This window comes from the organism of the source record quoted next, unplaced genomic scaffold (genome assembly GCF_019419815.1).
Source record: "Pyrus x bretschneideri cultivar Hongxiangsu unplaced genomic scaffold, Pyrus_bretschneideri_v1 Contig3, whole genome shotgun sequence".
Lineage (NCBI taxonomy): Eukaryota > Viridiplantae > Streptophyta > Magnoliopsida > Rosales > Rosaceae > Pyrus > Pyrus x bretschneideri.
The window spans coordinates 10481401-10501172 of NW_025999612.1; the positions used below are offsets into that span (position 1 = coordinate 10481401).

At 37.9% G+C, this 19772-nt stretch overlaps 2 protein-coding genes and 1 pseudogene across 2 annotated transcripts; all 3 read right to left on the minus strand.

Moving 5' to 3' along the window:
- Positions 1-7258: 7258 nt before the first annotated feature.
- LOC103958776 (protein EARLY FLOWERING 5) lies at positions 7259-11439 on the minus strand. Its single transcript, XM_009371101.3, has 9 exons — positions 11213-11439; positions 10454-10547; positions 10041-10126; positions 9782-9831; positions 9601-9670; positions 9422-9503; positions 8928-9328; positions 8151-8684; positions 7259-7771 (listed from the first exon to the last, which is right to left on the minus strand). The coding sequence occupies exons 1-9, from the start codon at positions 11291-11293 to the stop codon at positions 7556-7558; spliced, it is 1614 nt and encodes a 537-aa protein (XP_009369376.2). The 5' UTR covers positions 11294-11439; the 3' UTR covers positions 7259-7555.
- Positions 11440-12458: 1019 nt separating this feature from the next.
- On the minus strand, positions 12459-15419 carry LOC103958777 (protein NUCLEAR FUSION DEFECTIVE 4-like). The gene is made up of 2 exons (XM_048589539.1): positions 14791-15419; positions 12459-13714 (listed from the first exon to the last, which is right to left on the minus strand). The coding sequence occupies exons 1-2, from the start codon at positions 15244-15246 to the stop codon at positions 12485-12487; spliced, it is 1686 nt and encodes a 561-aa protein (XP_048445496.1). The 5' UTR covers positions 15247-15419; the 3' UTR covers positions 12459-12484.
- Positions 15420-17603: 2184 nt separating this feature from the next.
- Positions 17604-19150, minus strand: LOC103958824 (annotated as a pseudogene).
- Between the last annotated feature and the right edge of the window lie 622 nt (positions 19151-19772).

Sequence of the window (19772 nt, forward strand, 5' to 3'; positions counted from 1 at the left end):
AGCCTTAACCCACTCGAGTTTTTCTCCTCTTCTAGATGTCAAGCTCTTCTAAAATAAATAAATAAATAAAGTCATCATGAGAGGAACAGGATCCTCTCCAGATCTTTTCCACCTAATCCTCCTCAATAAATAATTCGGGTCCTTGAAATTTGATCAAATGACTAAAGTTATTATAACTTTTATAACTTTTAAAGTGAGCCCATGTTTTTAGCCGTTAGATTAAATTTCAAAGACTCGAATTGTTTGATGAAGAGGATTAAGTGGACCGGATCCCTTTCCGTCATGAGAATCGTCACATGTCTAAAAATTAGAGTAGGATTCTCTCTCCTCTTTTTTTCCTCCCCTTCCCTCCTCTCCTATTTAAACAGTCACGGTTAAGTCACGTCGACATCTTATATTAATTTTTTTATAGCAAGAGAAAGACAAAATAAGAGAATGTGAGAATAAGAGATGAAAGGGAATGGAAAGAAGATGAGAGAGAATTCTAGTCCTTAAAAATCAATGTTTGTCAGTGCTTTCCTGGTATTATAAAAATTGAGTAAACTAAATAAACAAAATGGCTCAAGGACAAAGCATGTTCACATTAAATAAGTGAAAAAAGCAGCTGTAATTGTTGAACGTGGAGAGCAGAACATTGGACAGATTACAACTTAATAGCACGACAAAAGAAATGAATATTCTTTTCAGATCTCTAAGTTTAGAGTCGATTGATTCGAAAATTCAAACAAGTCATTTTAAATCATATGATTCTTATTAATTCATTTCACTAACTTACCTTACATAAATTAAGGATCTTAATCTCTTGTTCTCTTTTTTCAACGATCCCAATATGTGAGTTCTTGCGCTCTAAACATAAAAATTCAGAAAAGATCTCGACTCGACAACATGCATTTGAAACTTGGAATGTTAAAAAGTTTAAAACTGAAAAAGTGGTATTGGACTTGGCATGCTTCTATGGCCTAAGGGCAAGTCCAAGAAGTTGGCCCAGGAGACTACCACATGTACTTAAACAAAAATTGTTTCCCCAATACATTTAAAAAGTCCCCGTGTCACCAACCGGCACTAGAGCCGATTGCTTGAGACGGGCAATACTTTTGTTGACCAGATTTCATGATACTTTCGCTACTTTGATTCATTTTGTTGACATGGTTGCATATTTAGTGTGTTATGAAAAAATTGAGAGTTAAACTCTGATATAGAGCCGGTTGCATGTGTCGAGCGACCGTCCAAGAAAAATTGGCATTGGTTAGCCCCGATTGCCACTACTGGTCCAATCAGCTTCCACGTTGAGGGATCGGACATTCAGTTGAGAGAAAAACACTATATTTAGAGAGATAAGCACACATTAATTTGTGAAGTTAATTGATGACTATTTGATCTAGTAAATATTTACTCTCGATTTATAAGAGATCTCGTATCCAAATCTGATGAACAACATTTGTTTAATAAAAGATTATAACCTATGACAAAACTTAACATCGAACTATCGAAGTATGAGATTATTATTATTATTTTTTTTTAAGTGATAACAAGGTAATGCAACTTTTAGTCATAAGTTATAACAAAGAGTTTGAACATTATATACACATGCACCTCGTGAAGGACAAGTATTAGTCAGAAGCCCAACTCTGTTCCACCATTTGGCTCACTCTTCGGTCGGAAGAACGTCTATCATACTCAGTCTTATTCTTTGTAAAAAAAGTTGTTTTTACGACTCTAATATGTGACATTTCGGTCACCAAAGAACAACATATCCGTTGCGCAAAGGCGTTGACCGTGAGTCACAGAGTTGATTGCATGCTCCTTGCCACATATAAAATTGTAGCGGTTTGGTCTTCCAACTCTATAAACACCACAGCTTGTTAAGACATAAACATCCTTCTTCTTGTCTTCTGCAAATGAAAATATACACCCCAAGGCAGGGGTATAACTGGAATTTCCTGCTGCTCCGATGCTGTTGCATTGACCTGGAGAATCATGGGCACATCTGAATGATATCTTGGCCGTTGAGAAGTTCCCACTGTATTCTGGGGTTTCGGTTCCTGCCCATGCAGCATCTGCATACAAATCCATGTACAGATACCAGCAATGTTACTCACAAAAAGCATATGATTATATTAGCATGGATTCTCTATGCAAGACATCGTGCTTTTGTTCATCGTATCTACAGAGAGATTTTTTGTGCATGACGTCTTATCTTTTCTAAAAGATAGAGTGCGTTGAAAAATCATATTTCTACGATTTTGATCTCGTTTATTATCACGCAAGATTATGTAGAGGAAGGGTGGGTTTGGAATGATCGTTTAGAGCTTCGGTTTAGGGTTCCAAGAATCAAATTTTGGGCTCACAAGCTAAAATCAAAGCGATTAATCAATTCGAGACTAAAAAACCTAGACTCTAAGTTCTAAACGATGATTCTAACACCGTAGAACAATTTACCTATATCATAAATGAGATAAAAAATAAAGAAAATTGAGTAGAAATGAGATTTTTCAACGCATGCATGCATGGATAGGGCACTAAAAGCGCACTAACTTCTTATGCATGCACGGATCAGTCATCGACAGAAGTAGCTGCCGGTGATGGAGGCTGATGAAGCAGGTCCTTTATGGAGCTAGCAGAAGTAGTTCCTCCCGAAGACTTTATTGGTTGAAAAGGAATGAAACCCTCGTAAACTCTCCACCCATAGTTTCCTCCCTTTGTGACTCTGTCAACCTCTTCATGAACTTTTGAGAAATCAAAGAAGCAAGACATATGTACTTAAGAAAACATAATTCGGTGACATTAAACAGACAATAAGGCGTATATCTTATTTTCTGTCTAGTATCTTTTCGGTTCAAGCAACTGCAGGTCCAAAAATAAGTTGTAGGACTTACTTGGTATGTTATCTATGTCAAGCCTCAGAATTTTTCCAAACGAGGATCTCTTGTTCTGTGCAAAATTGTAAGGGTCATCTCGATTTGAACAGTCTCCCATCATGAGGGATAAGAAATGGGAAAATTAGGTTCACATCCTTCTTTTTGTTACTCCATTAATTAAAATCCTATTCATTTTCAATTTTTGATCAAGGTCCTTGGTATTAATAACATCATTAATTATTTGAATAATAAAATATTTTTATTTTTACATATATATTCCTTTAGTGTTAAAAATGTTACAATTAGTATATTTATGTTTATGGCTAAATTTTTTATCATATATTTTTATTTTTAGTTTGTACCTATTTTTAATTTGTACCAATTTTCTTTTCATTCTTAATTTGTACCCATATATTAGTTTCTTTTTGTGCCCATATTTTTTAAAGTTTTATTTGTGTTTGTACCCATATGTATACCGTCACATGACATTGTATATTTAATAAATGATAGAAAAATTACATATGGTATATTTATGTTTTATGCCTAAACTTTGTATCATATATTTATATTTTTAGTTTGTACCCACTTTTAATTTGCAACATTTTTTTAAAATTTGTAGTATTTTCTTTTTAGTTTTATTTTGTACCCATGTATTAATTTCTTTTAGCGCCTATATTTTTAAAAATTCATTTTTACTCATAATTTTTAATCTTTTATCTGTACCCTAATTTATTTATAATGTACCCATTCTTCTTTATTAATGTACCACTTTGTTATATGTGAAATGTACCAATTTCAATTTAACACTATGGATACATTCTTTTGCCATTTATTATTTCTTATTTTTACATACTTTTTATCCATTTATTCAATCAAAATGTTCGAATTTTTTTTTTTATTGTAACCGTTTCTAATAGTATTATAATAAGGCATTTTAAATTTATAGGATTATAAATCTCATAAAATATCAAACAATTAATGTCAAAACTATAAAAATATAAATATTAATAGTAATATAATGAGGTGTGCAAAGTCAAGGAACCTTGATCAAACTTTGAATACTATTAAGGCTTTAATCAAAGAATGTTAAAGATTAGGGACCGCATCCAAAGCGCAGGCCCGAAAAGACCCTCCCTGGGATGGAAGCCCCATTGTGAGCATCCTTCTCACTTCTGATGGATTTGCAGTTTTTGCCTAAGACATAAGCAGCAAATAAGAAGCTCGTCGGTGAATTACATTACTACCGTGTTTACTTACATGGAATGTTGGAAGTCACGAATCAGGGAAGGGAAAGAAGGAATGAGTATGGGATCAACTCTGATTCATGATTCCATATGTATTAGTAAATGCAGGGAAATTCAGGAATTGAAATAATTCAAATTTTGGATGAAATAGTTTTCTGAAAAGTAAGCTTGAAGAAGTGTGAATTTATGCCAAGGAAGGCTCTGATTATGTACCCTTGGCAGTAAACTCTGCAATAACACTATGATATTGGCATCTGCCTGCACAACCTGGATGATTCAACTCAATTGAACAACAGAAAGAAGCGTCCATCGCGTACAAAGTTTGGGTGAAATGCCATGCTCATTAGGCCAAACTTAGTGTCAAAGAGCACTTGATCAGTAAGGTATCGTTTGGTATGCATAGGGACGGAACGGAACGGAATTGGACGGGACGGGATGGAACGGAACGGAGCGGGAGCAAAGATGCCCTCGAATGGAAACAAGGAGGAAGAAGAAGGTGACGGAGAAGTTATAATTTTGTGTTCCACGGATGTGGAACGAGTCGTTCCAGGGGGGTGAGGTGGAACGAAAATTCACCCAAAACTCGTCCCGTGGAACAGCTCGTTCCATCCGTTTTAGGTGCACCAAACGTGGGACGGAACGTCTTGTCCCACTCTGTTCTGTCCCGTCCCACGTACCAAACGGTACCTAATGTCAAGAAAGGGTTCAGAGTTGTTGATCTCCAAAACCCCGTTTGATCCAACATCAGGAAGAGTTGCCAGCCATATCTTGCTTTGTTGGTTAGACGCGAAATTGCGGTTGGAACCATCAGGATGTGGAATAGGTTGAGGTAAGCCCCGTTTGCGATTTTCTCAAGGCAGAGACCGGATGGAGGTGAGGCTTTTTCGTGACGGAATGATACTGGTTTTCCATTAAAACACACAGCATCTTCTGACCCACCAAACGTTTCACGAAATTCCTTTTTCGAGTGCCATTGGTCGGTCAATTTGGAAGGAAAAGGATTGTGCTGCAGCATCCCAACTCTGCCTTGGATTGCTGGAGCAAATTGGTAACTCAAAGGAGATAAATTACAACATGAATTCCATAATTTTTTACAGAAGTCGATGGAATGTCCAACTTGGGACTCATGAGATTTCCCCGAATCCGTGGTATTGCACAAAACAGGCACTTTTCTAGGCGCAGAATCGATTTGCAATGGCTTGAGCAGAAAACTGATCACATGCCTGAAAATCATGTCAGAACAGAAGTTCGCAAAAGAAAATTGCCTTTTTTTTTTTAGTGTTTATAGTGAAAACAACCACACATTGCTCAAAGACGAGGATTACTAACCAAATGGTCGATTTCAGGGGAGAAGCACAAGAGGATCTAAGACGTTTAGAGCTTGTTTGGTATCCTATTTGAAATTTTTTGTCATTTCTTAAAATATTTCTTGAGAACTTTTTTTGAAAACAATTTTCTCTAAGGCTAAAAAACTTATTTGGTATACGATTTAAAATTTTAAATCTTACAACTTAAACTTGGACAAAGAAATCCAAAAAGAGAGGGTCGAGGGAGAAAGATGAGAGATGAGGAAAGAAAGTAAGACATGATCGGAGGAGATATAGAGAAAGATGAGTGAGAGAAAGAATCGAGAGAATGAAGTAAGCGAATTGAAAGAAAGACAAAAAAGATAAATAAATAAAATAAAAAATAAAAAATAAAAAAAGAGAGAAGGTGGAGAAAGAAAGAGATAGATTTGGAGTAAGAAGGGAGAAGGGAGAAAAAAGAAATGAGTGTGTTTAAGTTTAAAAACTCCAAAAACTTACTTTTTGTGTTTTTAGATAATAGACTGTAGTTTTGAATTAGTCTTAAGTTCAGTTTTTTTAAAATAGTCGTACCAAACAAGTTTTTAAAGTCTAAAACTTGAAAATTGTTTTTGAGTTTAAAAAGTTGGGTTCAAGTAAAGTACCAAACAGACCCTAATTGATTGGAATTGCTTCTGCAACCCCGAATCTTGGATGGAGTTGCAGCAGACGCTTTCATTGTATGAACAAAACTTGAGAGGCGTGTCTTGCTGTTCAGGTGGTCCTGTTTTCATTCAAATGATGAAATACAAAAGCATAAGCTTTAAAATGTGAAATGAAGAACAAACAAACACCGAGGCAGAGAGAAAGACCAACTTGAATTCTCTCACTGCGGAAACGAGAACAAGCATTCGAGAAACGATTTGGAGAACAGAAGCATGAAACAGATTGAACCATTCATCTGGGATTCAAAAACAACAAACCGACAGAATCACTTTTCGCTTCAAATCGTCACAAACAACGAAAACTACAGTTTCTGCTGCAGTTCATTGATAGCTTATTAACTTTGGTAAACGTATGTTGCAAGTTTCAATTATTTGGTTTATTTTAGTTTGGATTTTTAGTCAAAATAGTCTCTGACATTTGTATAAGACATAACTTTGGTCCATGAGATTTAAAATCAATATAAGTGGTTCCTGAGATTGTCCATCATCCATTATTTTGGTCATTCCATTAAAAAAGTCCGTTAAGTGGTCCCTGAGCTTTTTAATGGAAGGATCAAAGTTATGTGTTATACAAATCTCATGGACCAAAGTTATGTGTTATACTCTCAACTTAACGGAGTTTTTTTAGCGGAATGACTAAAATAATGGATGGTGGACAATCTCATGGACCACTTCTATTGATTTTAAATCTTAGGAACCAAAGTTATGTCTTATGCAAATCTCAATGACCATTAAGCATTTTAGTTTCCGGGTTTCCTCAAACAACAAATTGAAGATTGAAGAAAAGCTTTGGGAGAAGCAGTCCTAAAGTTTTACATTGCATAAAAGCAGCCATACCAAGGATAGGTGATTAGGGTTTTACCCTTTTGCTGAAACAAAGACATAGTTTATGCAAGTTTCCCCGATCTCAAGCAGGCAAAGGCAATACCAGCTTGCTTGACAAGATGAACTTGTGTCTGCTTCGGCACGACAAAAGGCCGGTTGTTCGTGCAATCGTAGAACGCATTTGGATTCAAAAAGGAGGGGAGAAGGGGGAAAATTTGCTCCACAACTATTTGATAGTAAGAATCTTCTTATATAGCCTTTCTAGGCTACGAAGAAGATTAAGCAATGCTTACCCTTTCGTAAGAAAAAAGGAACAAACGAGCAGTGCGAAATTATTTTAAACAAAAGATTGTTTCATATATAGTACATTCTGAATTTCTAAGACATCTATAGTCTTCTTCCTACTAAAAATCCGCCCATTACACCCATCTCAACGTCTGGTATTGTTTTGAATTTCTTCGTGAAACGATGCAGTAGGAAACTATGTTAATGGCAATAAAAGGGAATACCATCTGTCTCCAGCTCGACTTCTGTTTCCTTTGGCTACACGCATGCTACCTTTTTTCGCTGTACTCTCTTTGTTGCTATTTCTATCTTGGTGTCCGCTAAACAGCTGGATGTCAACCTTCAAGTGCTCCGAGCGCCTTCATGTCCTCCAGGAAGGCCATATAAGAGTCATCGATGCTCTTGCCCTTTGGTGCTGATGATGAGTTCGCTGACTCTGGTTTAACAGATGGAGTTGCTGACTGGGTAGGTGTTGCTGTGGTTGGGAGTGAAGGTTTTGCTTTTGCTTTTGGGGCAGCCATCTCCCTCCTTACCCGAACAGATGCAGGAACCTACATCCAGAACCAAAAAACAGACTAGGGTCATAGAAGGAAATTGGCACCTTGCAATAATAGAGAAAACAATATTATTACAAAACATGAAAGAAGTGCTAACACAATACCAATATCCCATAAAGCTACTGATTTCGTTGACATTGACAAAACTAAGGTCCTTGAAACTCGATAGAAGTCTAAACTTACTACCTCTTATTATAACATCAATGAATCTCCACCACCACCATCTCACCATTCCAATTATCTTCCTTTAAAAGGTTAAAAAACTAAATGCAGAAATTACACACTATAATGCTTATCAAGTTCAATACGTGTTGTAAAAACATGCAAAGCATAAGACTGTTACACCTTATTGATAGTGAGACAATCAACTCACCATGGCCGTAAGTTCTGGAGTGTGCTGAGCCAGAGGCCTCTTAACAACAGTAGATGCTGCAGATTTAACATATGAAGGTTTCTGATGAGCAGCCACTCGAGCAGCATAATCATCTTCTTGATAATTAGGAGGGGGGCCAGGTGGAAGTGGCGGTCTCATCATTGGAGGAGGTCCAGGGGGAGGACCATATGGGGGCCTGGGGATCATTGGGACCATCATTCCCGGGGGACCTGGTCGAGTGGGCAGTCCAGGAGTGGACAATGGCGGCCGCATATCTGGTGGAGGTGGGGGTGGAGGAAAACGTGCGATACCTGGAGGTAATACATCAGAATGTAAATTTGGAATAAGGGTCGGTCCAGGAACCGGAGGTTGTTGTCTTGGAGGAGGAGGTGGTGGTGGAAGCATGTTAGTGAAATCCTTGGTCGCTATAGTATTATTGGTTTCAGCATCAGATGTTGCACCTCCCAACTGATTATTTGTTGCCTTAGGCGGTAAACCGGGAGGCGGAGGAGGAGGAGGAAGCATGGTAGGCACCTACGACAGAGGAGGAGGCATTATTTTCATAAACGGAAAAACTTAAAAAGAATAATTCAAGGCCTACAAATTTGAGATACGCCTTGCTACACATACACCCTTTCAGGGCTTACCAGTCAAGTATATACAAGCAACTTCCATAATTTGCCATAATTAATATCATCCACTATTTTACACCTCTGTTAATTCTTATTCCTTTTAATATAGAAGATATATCTCAGTTGACATTAAGGAAAAGCTTACCTGCATGGAGTCCTTAGAGGTTGACTGATCAGACAATGTAGATTGATTTTGTTCCTTCTCATTTCCACTGATACCAGGAGGAGGCGGCTGTGCTAACTGTTGATGAGGTGGAGGAGGGGGAAGTAATGGGCGATTGGAAATCGGCTCTGTAGGCAGGGGTCCTGGAGGTGGAGGTGGAGGTGGTGGCAAAGGTGGTGGTGGCAATGAGATATCTGGGTTTGTAGCTGCAGGGTTAGGTGGCAATGGAGGTGGAGGGGGTAGAGGCAAAGACTCAGGTACGACAGAGCCATCACCAGGGCCATTGTTACCAGAATCAGCCACAGGTACAGCATCCTCTGACTCCATTCTTGAGGATGATGCAGCACCACTTGACGAAGCAGCAGATAGGGGAATTCTTGGCCCTGCAATTCAAATTCCACAATAGAATAAGCGAGAGAAAGTAAAGTGGTCACATTAATACACAAAATTGAGGTGGGAGTGGGGTTGATCCAGACCTATTGATGATTTAAACATTGGAGGCTTTCCAGGTGGTGGGGCACCAGTAGGATTCAGGGTCGGATGGTAGTAGACTGAGTCCTGCAGAAGAAAAAAGAAGAAATAAATTTTGAGTTTTATATAATGAGAAAGAAAAAGAAAGGCCTGAAAAGAGCATTTAGAAACCTGCATATCTTACCTCAGGCATCGGATGCTTCGCTCTCTCCTCTTCTTCTGCGGTCGTTCGTCTTTTAGGCGGCCCCAAATGACTGAGCAGAAAAAGTAACTAAAGTTCATACATCAAAACAAACAATCACAGTAACTGTCTTTAAGAATTTGACCACTAGCACCAGAATACAATGGGAAAAGAGAATGTTCACCTGAACATAACTGGGACCTCGCCCTTTTCCTTTTGTTTCTCTACATATTCCTGTACAAAAGAGTCTGATCATTGCAGGTATGAAACTCATTCTAACAAAAAGGCACACTGGATTAACATGAAGGGAACATAGAGGACCTTGAACCACGATGTGGCCAATCGAAGATCACAGTGCAGCATCATAAAACAACGTGGCTAGTTGAATTAGAAAGACAAATAGGTATAATGAAAAAAACAATAATGTTATATGTGACAATTACCTTCTGCTTCTTTATAACAAGGTTAAGTGTATCCTCTAGTTGCCTCTTCTTGTGTTTTCTTGCTTTGTCAAGAGCGCCATCAGCCTCTGCGCCAATCAGTCAAATACATCAGTGTGTGAACAGGAAAAGCAGCATGATTTGGCTGCAGATCAAAATCAAACTAGTGAAAATAAAAAATCTAGACAAATTGAAGCAAGACATAAGGCATAATAAAGCACAAACTGAAATTTTCCTCTCAAGAAAAAAAATCATTCTTTTATACATGAATACCATTCCAAGCATTCAAACAATCAACTTTCAATAAAATTAAACATGAAAATAGATCCACTATTATATATATAACAGCTATAAGTTATAACCATTCCTTCTATAAAAAGGCTATAACCAGAAGTCATAAGTAAACTGTGACTTACTCATCATTTCCAGCTTATCAATCTGCTCCTTCAGCGTCTCGGGATCCTTCTTCAAGATCCCCACCTCTCTCACCTTCTTTCGTTCTTTTTTATTCTGTTGGCATAGATAAAACAAAGTCAGAAATGTATAAATAAAGATTTAATCGATGCAATACGCTTGTCAAGAACACAAGAAACAGTATTAAAGAGAGAAATATTTTGGAATTGCACACATCATACGGTGAAAGGAAACGTGTACGTTACTTACTAAACACGGGTAACATCTACCATCGAAGATAAGGAGGCACAAACACATGCTACCACAAATTCTTAGCAGAAGAAACTCACAAACGTCAGGTAATACTGATTAAGCATCATGGTCATGCGTCTGCTTTCCAAAAACGTCAGTGCACACACACACACACACATATATATACTTTTCGGCTAAGATCAAAGTGTGTGCAGTTGTGCAAAATGCCTGATATAAAAGCATCAGCCTTTCAGGTTTTCACAAACCTAATGCTATCAATTCCATTTACAATAAACCAAGGACGGCTTCGGTAACGCTCAGCAAAGGGAAATTTGCAGATGCCAAAATCCAATCCGGAGTAAAATTACATTAAAAAGGTATCAAATTTCAAATTTCAATTGAAATCAGACACAATGGAGTCCCAAACTGTGAAAATCGATCGACACAATTGCGAATCGAGAACGGAATCAAGGAATTAACGGAAGAAGAAGAGCACAAAACGGCGTAGTACTAAGATACGTAATCGTTACCCTTTTCAATTCCTTCTTCCGGAGCTCCTTCCGGTAAGCGTCCGTAGGGTTCATCACCTTCCCTCCCTTCGTCGTCTTCATCTTGATTTCGCTTCAAAGCTCTTCACTTTCCGCTGATTCCAATTCGAATTTCAGGAAACCTGCTTCAAATTCAAATTACAGTGCGAAGCGTGGATGATGACAGAAGAATATTTTGGGGATTTCTTGCTCTGAAGAGTGATGAATGAAACCCCGACGACAGCCCCCAAACCCCACCTTGCTTTTTGTTGATTTTCTTATGGGGGCACCTTTTTATTTATTTATTATTTGTAGAATAAAATTAGAGTTAATTACAAATTTGGTCTCTGAATTTAAGAGCTTGTTCCACTTTGGTCCTCAAAAGTTTTTTGGTTTCTTTGAAAAACAAAAATTTGGTCTCAAGTTGGATTCCAAGAATGTGGTGAAAAAAATCTTTCATAGTGGTTTAAGTAAGTTTGATTCCTATAACATAATTATTATTGGTTATGAACCCTACGAACACTTACAATGGTATGAATTTGATAGTAGTAAGTTCTATGTATTAATCGTATAACTCGTCTAATGTTTTGGCTAGTGTAAGCGTTAGATTCCTATAAAATGGAAATCAAACTCTTTTTTTATGCCTACTGTGAAAGGCTTATGGACAATAGTGATGCTAGTTACGAAAACTGACAGAATCAATCGTACATAATTTAATTTGATTCTTTATTTATTCATTTGAACTGACGACGATGTTCTTTATTAACACAGAAAACATTTCACACTGACACCAAATAATCGTATCTTTTTTTTAAGTGTATATGTATCAATATAAGTTTACGCACTTCTTTTCACGTGTCACTCTTCTTTCTTTTTTTTCTGAAATAGTATTCATGTGTACGATACGCCAAATCGGATTGATGGTCCACTAGTTGTGAAATCCGTTATTCAAATCCAAAATTGAAAGTTCTGTTAATTCTTCCATTAACAAACTGCACATGAGCCTCACATAACACATTAATATGATATCACAGAGAAATTAAGTTGCTAATCCGATCGGACGAAGGTCGAAGCTGCAGCTTGGGATGCTAAAACCATCTGGGATTCGAAAATTTGACAATGTGATATTGTGACAAATGCACATAGGTGTTTGAAATGCAGCAGGAGAGAATAGCTATGTGTTGCTACTGGATACATCAACATCCTGCAAGGATAGAAAGCACTCAAATTATCACAGCAATCTGATATATTACGCAGGTTTTGTCCCAAAGACGACTAGATTGAGGAATTAGGCAGCAAAAATATCACTAGTCCGGCACATAACATAGCGGTACTTCGGAGGATTACCTGACTGTAGAAACTCCGCGTCCGAAAGAACAAAGCCAAGGCAGTGAGAGATCCGAAAAGGGTGGCTCCTGCCATAATGAGGAATGATAACCTAAAGCAGCGAATTCCAGCGCATGTATCCCAAGCTCCCGACGCTTCTTTGTCATAAATATGGCCGATCACTCTCACAGAAAAGATATAAGATCCCACAGGCGCGGCTACGGTAATGGCGTTGAATATGGTGCCCATATGTAGCACGCCGAATATTTCAGAAGCGATTGTGGGCATTAGTGACCATTGAGAACCATAAAAGACGCCCACCAGTAAGGATCCAGCATAGAGAGCGCTAGGCATACCGGAAGCAATCACAGCGTGACCAACACTCATGCCTGCTAGAGTGATGACCATGAACAATGGCCTCGCCAATCCTTTTGCGTGCAGGAAATAATCTGATACATAACCAGCTCCAAAACGCCCGACGAAATTCCAGATGCTCCACAAAGAAATCAAACCACCGGTTTCAAAGGTTGAGTAACCGAGCGATTTTCCTATCTGGTTGAGGTTATTCACTGTGGCAAGTCCCGATCCCATTCCACATGCCATGGCAATGAACAAAATCCAGAAGTCCATAGTGCACATAGCTTGGAGTAGATTAAAAGTTTCTCCCAACTGCAAAATAATTTCATCGTTACTATCCAACTCTTGATCAGTATTGCTAGGCAAATGACGGTACCCAGAACAATCTTGCTCATTCCTTTTCCCACTATCTCGCCAGTTGACCTCGGTATCTGTTAACTGGCCACCCTCAACTAATAAAGTCTGTGCAACTCTATCGGACTCCCTTTTATGTGCTCTAATTGCAATGCAAAGAGGTGAGGCAAGCAGTAGCAGAAGTGCAACAAAAGCAACGAAGCGTATGGCAAAACGCAAAGTAAGGATGTTCTCTAAAATTATAAACCCCATAAGATAAGCCGCAACAACAAGCGCAATCAGCGACAAACTATTTAGGTGCTTCTTCTCGTCTCCTTCGCACTTGCTGTGGATTCTCACAAACCACATAAGCAACAATGTGTTTACGGTAGGTAGCAGTGCCAGCATCAGAAGAAATGAAGCCGGTTTCTTGTGCAAAAATGTCCGGTATATTTGAATCAAGATTGCTCCACTCAGACCGAGAAACCCCTAACACGGAAAATATAAACTTCTCATCAGCATCAAGTCCATGAATTTAAATCACAAAGTACTCAAGAAGGGACTGAATCTGACATGGTAACCGGGATTGAATCAATATAAGATTCGTCAGCATCAGATGAAATGAGGCTCAGGTAAACAAATTCTGCTAACCATGTCACAACAGAAAATATAAACTGACCCTAACTCATTGATATCATACAGAAAATATTCTGCTTACCATGAATGTAAAAAAATTCTGCTTACCATGAATGTAAAAAAATTCTGACCCTAAATTCTGCTTACCATGAATGTAAAAAATTCTGCTTACCATGAATGAAAGAAAATATAAACTGACCCTAACTCATTGATATAAACTGACCCTAAATTCTGCTTACCATGAATGTAAAAAAATTCTGCTTACCATTGGAGAAGTATAGAAGGGGGTTTTACTAACCCTAACTCATTGATATCGTACAGAAAATATAAACTTAATAATTTCATTCATAGCACAATGGTTTTTATATACAGACGTATATGCTTGGTGTACAAGTAAGACTCTCTTCCTATACAAGAATAGGATCGAAATTAGATTACAATATTAATTTTTTAACTTTAGCTATGGTTTTAGGTCCAAATAATAAGTTGGGTTGGATTGGATTGTTGGTTTGGGGGGGGGGGGGGGAGGGAGAGGAATAGAAGGGGAAAAATAGGTTTTGGGCCATAGGTTAGAGTTGGCCTAACAATCACAAGAGTGAAAACGAGGAAACATAACGGGGTAAAAATTTCATAAAAAAAATATTCTAGAATCCAAAAAATTTCTTCTGCAACATCAACCCAAATGCCTCGATAATTAATATAATTTGTATACAAAGTAATTTAAATTTACAAAACAAGAAAGCGAGTTAAAGTTCTTCAATATTATGTAAAATTGATAATACGAGAAATGGATGACTGAGATTGAAATAAAAGATTTAAACTACTGATCAAAATCTAATGGCTAAATCACTCTAGCTACCTCTATAATCTAAGTTGGTCATAAGAAACATCGGCCCAAATAAAGGAAAGCAATCATTTATTTCATGTACCTTCATGATGCCAACGATGGTGCCTTTATAATAAGGAAAATTCCCGACGCCAGTGACCACATTAGAGGTATTAAAGAACGACACTGCATGAGCCGCCACGAACATGAACAGACACATAACCGGCACCGGAGGCCGGGGAATAATGCCGGCGACGGCGGCCCACATTAGAAAATAACCCAAAAAGCACTGGGCCGCCCCGGCCAGGAGGACCAACCAGACCTTTCGCCACCTGGCGGAGTACGAGTAGAGGAGGCCAGAGAGGACGCCACAGTTGGCTCCGAAGTCCTTGAAGACGGAGACGGTGTCGAGCGTTGACTGGTCGTATCCCTGCGTTGTCTTGATGGCCTGAGAGTAGACGGAGAAGGTGTAGAGGGAGCCGCTGGTGCACTGTATCCATATGCTTGCCGCCGTAGAGAACCATTTGCTGTCCAAGAGCTTCAGTGAACTGCCGTACATTTTCGCTTTCTTTTCGTTTGGGGACGATGGAGGGAGACGGTGAACTCTGCTGCATCATGATCGTGTCGATTTGTTGGGTGGCGGAGTGGCAGTTGATGGTGGTGGTCGTTTTGGCGCTTTGTGTGATGTGTGGGTAGTTTAGATTGCTTTTGTGTCCACGTGTTTTCCTGACTTAGTATTAATATTTTAACGAAAAGCTAGCTCGATATTGTTTATTTTAACAAAAAATCATATTTTTATACTAAAATGTCAATCTTGATACCATTCACCTTACCCTTTATTTTGTCCTTATAGTTAACTCAAAGTTTTCAAACTTTTTTCATTAGTTTTCCTATATTTTAATGATTTGGTTAATACGAGAAAAATTAAATTTAGAGATAAAATTTTGAAGATTAAAGAACATGAAAATTATTAATTAGTTTATTACTAAACGTGTCATTCTTATTGATGACACATCATTTAATTTGTAAATTTTGTTTCCACATTTAATCGCCCTAACATTATACTTTAATGATTAGATGTTGATTATTCAATTATTGGTTTACATCTACCATTAAAAATTTTGGTGTATAATATATTCCAAACATCCAATAAAAAACATTAGAGGCACATGCAATAATTCATTAAGTTTTATATATATATATATATATATTTTTTTTTTTTTTTTTTTAAGTGTGCATGTGTGAACTTGTCTGTATTTATTTTCCGTCGTAAATATAGCACGTATTGCAGAAACTTTCTAATCCATTCTTAGAAATCAAACTTCAAACTTCTAATTTATAAGTTGAGATGAATTTTATTAAACCGTATTACTATGGCCAAATTTCATTTGAATTGCTCATAAAATATATACACATCAAGGCAAAGACATGAGCCAAAAGATCAAAAGACTTTACTGCAAGTCTTCCTGTCACTTGTGCCGCGAGCATAAAATCTCTGCTTGTGATTGTTTAAATTGTAGTCTGCATATTTTGATAAGAATCTCTGTGCTTCCTAGTTACACGTTCATTCAACTTATATACACGTTGTACCTTATTAGGGTTGTTTTCAATACCATCTGCAGTGTAAGACATATTTTTAAACTTCACATGCAGGACAACGTACTCTAATACCATGAAAAAAGTTGGGGTTCTATAAAATCAATTGGCAATACAATGAGTAGTACACTGCAAGCCCGCCTGCACGCCTCTTGCTGCCAAGGTTGCTCATATTGCTACTGATGGTTCCTTACTTGTTTCTAGAACATCATTTCATAGATCACCGTCGCTCAGTACATGAGTTCTTCCCGTGCTACTCTGTTGATTGCTGTTAAGCACATTTTACATTATGTCAAAGTTACTCTTGATTTCGGCCTTCATATTCGCCCACATTTTTTCTGCTACTTTGTCTGCTTACTTTGGTGCCAATTGTGTGTCTCGACACGCGACGATCAACCACTGCCTGTTTTATCCACCTTGGATCCAATCTCATATCGTGGTGTTCTAAAAAGCAATCTATTGTGTCTCACAACAGTACGGAATATGAGTATTGCTCACTTGCGCATGCATGTGCTGAAACGGCTTGACTTTGTTTTTTACTTGGTGAGTTTGGTGTTCGTCTTTCTTTTCTCGTCCTGCTCCACTGTGATAATCTAAGTGGCACCTACTTAGCTGCTGATCTTGTTCATAATGCTCGCACTCGTTATTTGAGCTTGATTATCACTTTGTTCGTGAAAAAAGTTGCTCTCAACAGTCATAGGATGGGCGATATATATATTTCACTGATCAACCTGATGGTCTCCTCACAAAAGTTCTTCATCAACCTCATCATTGTCAACTCTCTACTCCAAACTTGTCCGGTCAGGCTCGTCTAGCTTGCAGAGGGTGGATGGGTGGGGGTGTTAGATTAAGTTAACTAACTCGGAATCATCTCCGTGATTCTCCCATATATTATAGGAATGTAATTTTTCATTGTAATTAGTCTAGGATTATTTCTACCTAATTAGGAATTGGTATAACCCTATATATTGTAATATCTAGGGCCATAGCAAATCCCAATACAAGGAATCATATTTCTACCCAAACACGTATAAATTTTATTTCACATTGTATTTTAACAATCTAAATTGATCATTTTTAGAAATTCCTTCAAAGATCAAACATAAATTCAAAAGCATTTAACCATTTGATAACTTGATTGTTTAGTGTTTTCTTAAAATGCCGTGTAATAAATTGACCAAAAAATAAAATAAAATATCGTGTAATAAATTCTGTGTGTGTTTTAATTTGTATGCGTGCCTAATTTACTTAGAAAATCCTCACGATGATATCCATATTGCATGAAAGTTATACTCTGCACAAAATGCTCACACTCACTCACTATCTCGGAGAAGAATGCCGCAGTCTTTTCAGGACGATCGTGTGATAGAATCTCCTCGTCCGAAAGAACAAAGCAAGAGCAACAAGAAACCCAAAGAAAGCAACAGAAGCCATGATAAAAAAACGACAGCATGAAGCTGCGAGTGCCGCTGCAGGAGTCATCATCTTCTCCGGAAGCTTCTCTATCATATATGAACCCGATTACTATGACGGAAAAAATATAAGAACCAACAGGACTGGCTATGGCTATTGTGTTGAAAATAGTCCCCATGTGTCTTATCCCAAAGATCTCAAAAGTGATTGTGGGCATAAGTGACCACTGTGAGCCATAGCAAATCGCAACTAAGATTGAACCCACGTACAAATTCCCCGAAAAACCAGATGCAATCACAATGTGGCCGGCTGCCATGATTGCTAGAGTGACAGCCATCAGAAATGGCCTTGCCCATCCTTTCTTTGCAGAATGTGTCATAGACTTGGACCAGTACTGCTGAACTCAGACCAAGAAATCCCTGCCCGAAACACATAAATATTGTTCATAGCTAAGCCGTTGTGATTTAAAATAATAAGTTGAAAATAGTGTTAAGAGTCATTTCATTAACTGGAAAATGACATGGTTCATTAAGGAGGCAGATTGTCCGCCCTCCTGTTTAGATGCCCTTCTCATCCTCTTCTATTTTGTGCGGTCACGGTTAAGTTACGTCAACATTTTATATTGATTTTTTTATAGAGATAATAAGACAAAAAATAATAAGAATATAAAATGTTGACGTGATTTAACCGTGATCACACAAATAGAAAATAATAGGAAAGACACCCAAACAGGAGGGCAGGCAATCTGCCTCCGTTCATTAATTAGGGAACAAACTTGCATGTAATGTAGCGATTACGTTGTTCTCGTGACCCTACGCTTGTATGCAAAACATGTTTTTATAATACAGAAGTTTTATTTAATTTGTAAATTGTTTTGTTATTCATTCGTCAAACAAATATATAATAATAATAAAAAATGAACGATTTTGATTAATTATTCGAAAGAAAAATAACTCTTTATATGAAGATAATTATTTTCCATTTCTAACCTTCAGTATGCCAACGATGGTCCCACTATAATTAGAGAAGTTGTGGACCCCCGTGACCAAGTTGGCGGTGCTAAAGAAAGTCTGAGCGTGGGCCGCTAATAACATGAACAGGCACACAACCGCCACCGGCGGCGTCTCCACCAATCCGGTGACGGCAGCCCAAAGGAAGAAGTACCCCACGAAGCACTGAACAGCCCCCGCCACGAGCACCACCCACGGCCCACCAATACGGTGACCGTTGGTCGCGACCGCGGAGTACAGAATCCCCGAGAGGACGCCGGCATTGGCGCCTATGTCCTTGAAGACGGACACCGTGTCGAGGGTCGATTGGTCATAGCCCTGGCTCGACTTGAGCGCCGAGGAATAGATGCCGAAGGCGTAGGAAGCGCCTCCGGCACGCTGAATCCATATACTCGCCGCCGTGGCTGTCCACTTGCTGCTGCTCAGCATCTCCATCGCTGCCATTTTTAGCTCGCAGTTGTTTTAAGGCGTATATATTGAGGAAATGCGTCTGTTTTCTTTTTATTTATTTAAAGTTTTTGGGTTCCCATTTGGCGGGGTGGAAAATATGGAAATAAACAATTAAACAGATCTGCACGCATACATTGACCTATATATATGTATATAATGGTAATGGGAACCGATTTGCGGCACTATTTTTTTCACTCAATACGACTCACTTTGTAATGTATAGTTGCGATTCGAAGCGTTTATTTCTTAGAACATCATTTATAGTTTGTCTTTACAAAAAAAATAGATAAATTCAAAATTATTAAAACATTTATTTATAGCGAAGAAAATAGACGAATATGATTTTACAAAGAAGCCCTTAACCTTTATTCCAACAGTCATATGATTTCAAATTTGGATAATTTTTGTAGACATAATTTTTTTAGATAAGACCTAAAAACTAGACAGTTTGGATTGTTAAATAACATTACGAAATGTATCCTACAAAAACTTGTATCAAATGTTATGTAAAAAATATGATATCACGTCTGTCCCATATATAATATATAAACAGATCGGCAAGATTTGGTTCTAATAATCATAATCTTCTTTATTTAGGTTTAACAGTTGAATAATC

Bases quoted from the DNA above. Each gene is read 5' to 3' on its own strand.
- LOC103958776 (XM_009371101.3), bottom strand. From the start codon at position 11,293: ATGAAGACGACGAAGGGAGGGAAGGTGATGAACCCTACGGACGCTTAC. The intron at 10,127-10,453 runs GTAAGTCACAGT...TGATTGGCGCAG, and splicing joins TGATAAGCTGGAAATGATGA to AGGCTGATGGCGCTCTTGAC. The intron at 8,685-8,927 runs GTAAGCTTTTCC...CCTCTGTCGTAG, and splicing joins CCTCTAAGGACTCCATGCAG to GTGCCTACCATGCTTCCTCC.
- LOC103958777 (XM_048589539.1), bottom strand. From the start codon at position 15,246: ATGTACGGCAGTTCACTGAAGCTCTTGGACAGCAAATGGTTCTCTACG. The intron at 13,715-14,790 runs GTACATGAAATA...TTTCCGTGTTAG, and splicing joins CCATCGTTGGCATCATGAAG to GGGTTTCTCGGTCTGAGTGG.